At 52.1% G+C, this 9,175-nt stretch overlaps 1 protein-coding gene across 3 annotated transcripts; it reads left to right on the top strand.

Annotated features, from left to right (window-relative positions):
- Positions 1–205: 205 nt before the first annotated feature.
- Positions 206–9,175, top strand: LOC129676340 (glutamine-dependent NAD(+) synthetase-like; the record flags this gene model as incomplete). 3 transcript variants are annotated; one of them, XM_055606701.1, is given in 8 exon segments in its annotated part: positions 206–341; positions 969–1,075; positions 4,046–4,177; positions 4,900–4,969; positions 5,452–5,580; positions 6,031–6,207; positions 7,194–7,290; positions 7,614–7,692. In XM_055606701.1, coding segments are annotated over 7 exon segments (826 nt in total), but the record flags the coding sequence as incomplete, so codon positions are not given.

The following is a 9,175-nucleotide window of genomic DNA, read 5'->3' as shown; positions in this document are numbered from 1 at the left end:
CCAGCCTCAAGGGATTTTTTTTTTTTTTTTAGACAGACCTTACTCTAACACTGGCTGACCACATAAATCCACCTGCCTCTGTCTCCCAAATTCTGGGATTAAAAGCATGCACCATTACACCTAGGCCCAAGAAATGTCTTTAAAAGGTAGTTAAGAGCATGTCTTAGCATACCTCTGCTGAACCCCCTCACCTGTGAATTTGCAGCTACCACATCAGTCTGAGCATCGACACTGCTGTGAAGGCTGTCTTAGGCATCTTCAGCCTGGTGACTAGGAAGTTCCCTCGGTTTTCAGCACATGGAGGAAGCAGCAGGGAGAACCTGGCCTTGCAGAATGTGCAGGTAGGTGTTTGAGCCTGGCCCTGGTCCCAAGGGTGTGGAGGGGAAGACAATGGAGGACAGGGAGCCTAGGGATGGGATGGGCAGTGCTGGTTTAACCTGCAAGCCTCATTAGCCACTGGCCACACAGCCATGCTTTAGGTTGCAGGTCTGTGAGTGGGGAAAAGTGTGTGCGAGACCATGACCACGCACAGGGATATGTGGGGACCTGTGCATTTCGTCCAGCCCTGGCCTGGCTGGCTCTGCCCCACCTCTAGGCTACCTTGGTTAGCCTACATGCTGTGTATCAACAGGGAGAGAAAAGGTCCCAGGGCTGTCTGTTGGGATGTCAGCATGCCATCACTGTTTGCTCCTGTGTGCATGGCCATCTCCCCAAAGACAGAGAGTGCAGAGGGCACTGCTGCGCATCTTTCTGGCTACGGCTTCTTGGTGCCCACCTCCTGTCACTCTTGGTGCTATGACCCTGCTGTGGACTGGTGCAGGGGGAGCATGGGAGGCTTTTCCCCAGCACATGAGAGCTTGATTCACCTTGTCTGTGTTCTAACTTGGTTGCTCCTGTGCAATGATTGCATCATAATGTAGCTGTTTCCTGGGTCCTGGCACAGGATAACTTCCTTTTTCCTCATCCAGGCTCGGATTAGGATGGTCCTCGCCTACCTGTTTGCTCAGCTGAGCCTCTGGTCCCGGGGTGCTCAAGGAGGCCTTCTTGTGCTTGGATCTGCTAATGTGGATGAGAGGTGTGTGCGGCTGGGGACTTGCTTTGATGGACTCGAGTATCCTAAATCTCTTGTTGGAAGCTTGGTCCTTTCAAGACATAGTCTTCCTGTAATATCAGGATATCCAGAAAGTGCATGCCAAGAAACCTCTATCTACTCCCAGCCAACCCACTCTTCATCCAGCTCAGGCTACTTCCATGCCTGGCCTGCCTCCAGCTCCTGTCAGCCACACTGGGGGCCCCACCTCCTCCTCCTTTCCTGACCATGCATCATAGATTATTTCATTGCAGTCAGTTTTCCAAACAAGATAAGCTGTTTTTCTATTTGGACTGAAGACAAATCTCTTTCTTTCTTACTTTTAAAAACAAAATGTCCACTGGTCCGTGGATTTTACCAGTTTCCAGGAAAAATCCAACCTCAGACCCAGCAGTGGAGACCAGCAGATCCCTTTCCAGGCTCCATCCCCTGCTTTCCTTGGGTGAGCTGTCACACCTAACTGTTCTCACGAGCTCCTCATCAGCTGAAGAATTGTTTAAAAATCGTGTGTTTATCAATTAGTGTTTTCACCAGTCTGTCTAGCCATAAGTTGAGCCACCCATCTGGCCATCCATCCCTCTGATCACCCAACTATCTACCCCCCCACTCACCCGTCCATGCATCCACCCACACATCAGTATATCCACCCACCTATCCATCCATCCATCCATTCATCCCCCCCTCCCTTCCCTTCCATCAACCTACCCACCCATAAATATGTACATACACCCACAATCATCCATCTGTCCATCCATTCACCCACCCACATATACATACACACTACTACTTCTGCAGTTTGGTTTGGTTTGGTTTGCTTTTGAGACAACTTCTTACTATGAAGCACAGAGTAGCTTCAAACTTACTCTGTAACCTAGGCTCCCCTCAAACTGGAAGCAGTCTTTCTGCCTCTGCTTTCTGAGAACTGAGATGATAGCATGTGTCACCACACCTAGCAGATTGTGTGTGTGTGTGTGTGTGTGTGTGTGTGTGTGTGTGTGTGTACAGCCAGCATGTTCATGGCATGTGTGTGCAGGTCAGAGGACAGCTTCCGGTGTCAGTCCTCATCTCCCACCTTGTTTGAGGCAGGCTGTCATTGTTCACTGCTGTGTACTCCAGGCTGGCTACCCTGTAAGGTTCTGGGAATTCTGTCTCTCTCCATAGGAGTCCTGGGATGACAGATGACTACCACTGTGTCCAGCTTTATGTGGGTGCAGGGGATGTGAACTCAGGTCTTCGTGCTTATGTAGAAAATGCTTTACTGACAGCGTCATTCCCCAGAGCCCAAGGCTGTTCTTTTTCTCCTTGGAGTAGGGGAAGAAGGATTTACCAGTGGGGGTGGGGTAGAGTATGATGGGGATTGCCATCCCTCTGCAGTGGCATCCAGCTTTTTGCCAAAGTTTGTTGTTGTTTTGCCAAGAGATGGTGCCAAGAGAAGCAAAGAGTTAAGAGCTTGAGGCGAGATGATGACGCACAGCCATAAGGATGATGGATAAGTGCCTGAGGTGTCTTGGGTCCAATGAGTTCTTTGAGATTGCTAAGAGGACTTGGGACTTGGGACAGAGTTGTATTGGGACTCTGGCCTCTACTGCAGACAGACTGGCCGTGAGGTCAGGTAAGGACAGAGCAGCCAGGGAGTTTGCCAAACCTGCTCCCAGCAGTGTTAATAGAGACACATCCAGTTTCACCCGTTACTGGCAGGTGAAGTAAGGGCCACCTCCTGGGCAGGTGGTCGCTCAGTGTTTGGGGTGCAGGTAAACCCAGGCTGGCCGGCACCTTCTGCTGAGACCTGCTAGAAACCGCACCTCCCAGGAGGAATGCAGGGCTTCCGCACCATCGGTGCAGTTTGTACACACAGCTTAGGCCCAGGAACCTTCACAGGGGAGCCTGCAAGCCTGGGTTACTGACATTAGCCTAGCCACGTGGTGGCTGCCTTCTGAAGGAAGGCTGTTGTCCCAGGCCTGAGGGTGGCACACAGGTGAGTGGGGGTAGAGTGGGGGTGCTCTTGCTAACAGGTCAGGCTGAGACCACTCTGTAGGCATCCAGGGCCAGTGATTGACATCAGTGGAGCAGGAGGTAAAGGAAAGAAGGCCAGAGTCTCACCGGGGTCCATGAGGACACGGAGAGCGGTGTGTCTCATGAACAACAAGGAGAGCAGGGTGTGTTGTAGGCACCTATTCAGGGCCCGTGTTTCTGCTGGTGGCAGTCTGAGCCCCATCACAGTAGTGCCAACCCTCTGTCCCACCGGAAGACACCTACCTTAGGCTAGTAGATGTGTCACTGTTTGCCCATTAGGCTTGGAGCCACTGGGTCAGCAAAAACACCCACCAGGAATGGGTGGTCTCACCAAGGAACACAGTGGCCTGGGACAGAGCTATGGCAGCGGGTGGGGTTGGCAGGCGTGTAAGCCCCGAGTCCTCTGTTCTCATGGCCAATGCAGGGTGACTGCTCCAACCCCTCAAAGTATTGAGACTGCCGGGCCTCTTCCTGGCCTCTGGAGGCTGTCCCCATACCCGCCACCAACCCAGCCCTCCTTGTGTCCTCATAGCCATCGGCATCTTGACGGCACACTTTGGCCATGGCTCTCTAATTCTTATGTCCTTTGAGGAGCCCTGGGGCTGCCTCTCAAACCCACCCTGTAATGCAGGTCCATCTCTGTCTACAGTCCCGGTCAATGTCCGGGGCTCTTTTTGCTGTATGAGCTCCACCTGGCTGGCCCTGGCCTTCTAGACAAGCCTTTAGAGGTGGGCTGATGGTGGTACCTAAGCATTCTGAACCAAGATAGGTGTCTACCGGTGTGCTCAGTATCACCCCGCTGGCCTCCTCCGGGGCCCGGGCTGTGCCGGGCTTGTGACTTTGAGGGCCCCTGGAAGAAAGGAGTCCTTGGCCAGCAATGATGGACCTCAGAGCTTTCAATACCCCAGGAATCATGGAGACACTGTCCTTTCTTCCTGGCAGTCTCCTGGGCTACCTAACCAAGTATGACTGCTCCAGCGCAGACATCAACCCCATAGGCGGCATCAGCAAGACGGACCTGAGAGCCTTCGTCCAGTTCTGCGCAGAGCGCTTCCAGCTTCCCACCCTGAAGACGTGAGTGCTTCTGCCAGGGTTCCTGGAGTTCCTAGGCCTCCAGGGCCACCCTGGTCCCTACTCAGCCACCCTCCTAAGCTCCCTACGCCTCGCCCTTCACCTGGGAGCATGAGGTCATGACCCTACCCACTGCTGTTCCTGTGCCCACAGTTCTGAGTATCTTAAGTGACAATTCCTCCAATACTGTCTCATCTCCTGCTGCCCTCTCAAGGTAGAGGCGGGTGCTGGCGCTTGGCAGCCTTGGTCTCTGGGAGTAACTGTTGAGGACACCTACAGCCATTCAAGCCACTGCAACCTCACTCCTGGTACCAGGAAAAGTCTGTGTCCTTGCTCTCCTCAAAGAGTCAGTTGTGCCCACAGGGGATCTCAGGCAATATCTGGAGATACCTTTGGTTGTCACAAAGAGTTGTTCCTGGCAGCTCATCGGCACAGGCTGGGGTTCCTCCCAAGTGTCCTGTAATGTGTCAGATGATTCCACCATAGCCACTAGGCCACATCTTCTGATCCCAGCTACTAATTAATAGCCATGCAGGTGAGGGTCCCTGCCCTGCACTCTTCACCTCCTACTGTTCCTGATCCATCATCCTTTGGGTCATGAGGCCCCAGGACCATAAGCCCAAGCATGGCTCTGCCAGGCATGAACAGCTTTTCTAGGGACATCCTACCAGAGCTCATGAGCACATTAGCAGCCCCGGTGACTAACTCAGTATGTCTTCCTGCAGCATCCTGTCAGCACCGGCCACTGCAGAGCTGGAGCCTTTAGCCAACGGGCAGGTGTCTCAGACGGATGAGGTAACGATGATGGCTATTTCAGGGGGATGTGTCTTCCCTTGTAACTGGGTCCCTTCATAACGCCCTTCTACCAAAAGGAGACCTTTCTGCCACGGGATCCTGGCTCACTCAGGCTGCTGGAACCAGCCCTCAGACACTCTCATTTAGCTTTCTCAGTGTGGTTAGTACTGGGAGATGACAAGGTAGGTCGGAGGGAAAGTGAGGAAGACAAGCTAGGAATCCAGGTTCCTCACAGCAGGTTCCCTCCCTCAGAGCAACCTTGGAGTAGAGTCAGTCACCTCCTTTGCCTTGCAGGGTTTTGGTCATTTTCCAAACCTGCATATCCTGGCACCCGTCTAGTTCTGAGAACCCAGGCTGGGCATCCACTTCTGGCCCTTGTTGAGGGTCACCTCCCTGGATCTTTGGTTCCCCAACTGCAACAGCCTCTGAGGTCCCTCCCAGCAGCACCCCACTACACACTGAACACACTTCTGTCCTCACAGGAAGACATGGGGATGACATACGCAGAACTCTCCATCTTCGGCAGGCTCCGGAAGGTCGCCAAGGCAGGACCCTACAGCATGTTCTGCAAAGTGCTCAACATGTGGAAAGACAGCTGTACACCAAGACAGGTAAAGTTATGTGTGACGTCAGCCTGAGCCACCTGTGCGTGACCCCAAAATGATAAGCTTATTTCTCATACAGTAATGTTTGTGGCTGTCATCTTCACCAGCTTGGGGTTCCTGGCTGCCCTAAGTTAACCCCAGTGTGGGCCATCCACGCAGGGTGTGCGGGTGCATTACAGAGGCTTCGGAATGCATTAGGTCTCTGCTGGCCAGAGGACTTAATGGGCCCACGTGGAGGCTTCCTGGAACACAGCAATGGGCTGTTAGAACAAGGAACCTATGGTCCTGCAGCTCAGTCAGCGCCAGCTCAGCTGCTGTAGCTCCATGCTGCTGTCAGGGAAAGCCAGGGACAGGGATGGCAGCCGCTGGCCTTTTATTTCTCCCAAAGGCAGGGCTCTCAGCCTTGAGTATTTCCTGCCTTTCTAACTTGCAGCCCGTGTGTCCCTTGCCCACCAGGTGGCTGAGAAGGTGAAGCGATTTTTCTCAAAGTACTCCATGAACAGGCACAAGATGACAACTCTCACACCAGCATATCACGCTGAAAACTACAGTCCTGACGACAACAGGTTTGACCTGAGGCCCTTTCTATACAACCCGAAGTGGCCCTGGCAATTCCACTGCATTGACTACCAGGTGAGCACAACCAGAGGGCAGTTTGTATCATGCCTGGGAGAGCATATGAGGGGTTTCCCTCGGGGAGAAAAACTTTTTTTATATGCAAACTGTCATGGCATGCTTCTGCCCTTGCTTCAGTAAAGGGACTAAAGCAGGCTTAGCTTCTGCCTCCCTCCTTTTTTTAAGACCACAGTAGAAACACCCACAAATGACAAATTAGAGACAGCTCCTTCCCAGCTGGGCTCTGCTTCGCTGAAGAGAGAGACAGCTGCTCCGCCTAGGGACACAATTAAAGATGGCAAACCATGGACAGTGTTCCGCTGAGCTGGAGGAGGGTCTCTGTGAGTCTGAGGCCACATGACCTATGTAGCAAGTTGTACAAGGCTACATAGAGAGAACCTGTCTCAATTGTGTGTGTGTATGAAATAGGCCTGGCGTTATCCATGCCTTTAATCCCAGCACTCAGAAGATGGAGGTAGGCAGATCATGGTCATCATGACTGAGCTGGAGTCGGAGCTTCTAACATCCAGAAGAAAAGGCAGGGATGCTGCCAGATGTTCCTCTGCTCCCGAGAGAGAGATCTGGTCCCTTTGGTCAGTAGTGCTCAGGCCAAAGAAGGCTGGCATGGGGCTACAAAACCCTCTGGGCTTCCCCTTGCAAGGATGTGACTGTATCCAGCTGACTTTGGGAACCACCCTGTACCCTACCCCCAGTAACTCAGAAGACACAGTGGAAGTAAGTGGGAGGTATAGCGGCCACTGGGAAGCTGAGACATGGGTCAACATGCTACTGTCCTATGTCGCCACTGGCTGGACAGATCGGGCACCCTGCAGAGCTGATGCACACATGGTTTGTCCCAGCCCCCTGCTGTCATTGAGTCATAGGAATGGACCAGTCTAGCCACCAAGGGCAGAGGGTGGGACTTGCACCAGCTGTTTAATTTATTGTTGTTCTTTGTAACTATGTGTGTATCTGTGTGTGTACATATGTGCCTGTGGGTAAAGTGCTCATGGAGGCTAGAGATTTTGGATCCCCTGGCCTGGAGTTACAGAAAGCTTGACATCAGAACTGGGAACTGAACTCAGGTTCCCTGGAGGAGTAGTAAGTGCTCTCAAATGCTAAGTTATCTCCCCAATACCAAGCTCTGCTTTTTAGTGGTAATAAGGGCTTGACCACTCTACCTCCCACAAAGACCCACTTGGTAGCAGTCCCTACAGATCAGCAAGGGATTTCCGTGGCCTCATGGTGGGCAGAAATAGAAGCACCTGGCATCTCCCCATCCACATTGGCCACCAGTAACTCCCATCAGGCCTTTCCCCAGCACATCTTCTCTCAGTCCCTGGGTGGCCCATAACCCTCATGGGGCCTGGCTGCTGGTTCTTTGAAGGGTGGTGGAGACAGTTCTGATGGGCTTCTCTCTCCAGGTTCTACAGCTAGAGAAGAGAGCACAGCAGAGCCAGGAAGACCAGATCTTGGAGCACTTTGAAAAACCGTCACCTTTGTGGAAGCAGCTCCTCCCTGGGGACTCTTAATGTCTTCATGTGACTTCACATCACCAGTGGTCAGAACTAGTTGCCCTGTCACAGGTCCTCTGGGATTAGAGTTAAAGATTACCTCTGGGATTAGAGTTAAAGATTATTGTGTGCTACCATGTGGGTTCTGGGAATTGGACCCAGGTCCTCTGCGGGAGCAGCCAGTGTGGTTCATGGACATGCATATAGGCAAAAAAAAAAAAAAAAAAAAAAAAAAAAAAAAAAAAATCCTGCACGAACAAAAGTAATAAAATTCTTAAGAGAAAACAATTGTATTTCTCTGTACACATACATGTCAATGCGTGTTTATGCGCATGTCATCTGGAGCTGCAATGGCAGGCAGCTGTGAGCCACCTAGTGTGGGTTCTGGGAACTGAACTCCTGTCCTCTGAAAGAAGCAAGCGTTCATAACCACTGAGCATCGATCCAGGGGGCCCTGTGCTCAGTCACACTGCTTTCCACTGTGGGCATGGCCATCGTGGGTTAGGGGACGCCCCATGTGGGATTGGGTCTGTGTAGGCAGAGCTGCGACATGGTTCCTGACCAAGGAGGGGTGTCTAGAGCAGGAAACACGTGAAAAGCCACCCCCCTCCACCCTGTCCTGTATGGGTGTTCTGGGTTCTAGCAGGAACGTGGTAGTTCTGCTGAGTTTGCTCATGTGGAGTCTGGGAGCCAGCTGTCCTTACCTTGTCCTGTGGGAAACTGCCAGGTCTGGGAGCAGGGCGGGTGTGGGGTGGCGTCTGGCTCCTTTCTCTGCCTGGGGGTCCTTCCAGGGCTCCCTTCTCCCTGCATCTATCCAAACCTCTGCCCGCAGGCAGCTGCATCTTCTGCCTGGCTCATGGGCTTGCTTCTTTCCTGCCAGGCTATGCTCTGGCTGGCTGGCCAAGTGCAGAGTAGGGGTCACTGCTATGTCAGAGACAAAGGTCAACACATCTTTGTCTTTTCCTCAATGTCAGAGTTCGCTGAATAACAGCACATTCTTAACATGCTATTATTATTAACATATTATTAACATTAGTAACAGCATATTCACAGTATAGCTGTTTGGGTGGCAGTAATGTGCCAGACTATCCCGCTTTCTTTGATAGCCTGTCTGAGGCCAACAGTTTCTTTTATTCCAATATTAACTATATACACACAACACATCACATAGCAAATGTGTGTGTTCTTGTGCGTGTGTGTGTGTGGGTGTAGGTTAGTGAGTAACCACAAAGGGTTGACAAGGAGTCCCAAAGAGGCATGAGAAGTCAAAACTAGAAAAACAGGAGAAGGTGCATTAGTCTGTATGGATAAGACAACAAAACAGAAGCTGGGAATGCTGTAGCAGCCACTGCTGGTGAAAGGGTTAACAGTGGGTGTAGGCAGCAGGTGGACAATGGGTCCAGATGAGAGAAAGGAATGGACAGACAGCAGTTCAAGTAGGTGGTATGCAGTGGGAACCCAGGCCAAGCTGA

This window comes from Psammomys obesus, unplaced genomic scaffold (assembly GCF_907164565.1).
Source record: "Psammomys obesus unplaced genomic scaffold, mPsaObe1.curated_primary_1811, whole genome shotgun sequence".
Taxonomy (NCBI): Eukaryota; Metazoa; Chordata; class Mammalia; order Rodentia; family Muridae; genus Psammomys; species Psammomys obesus.
Note: the sequence above shows the minus strand (reverse complement) of the source record. Positions and strands in the feature narration are given on the sequence as shown.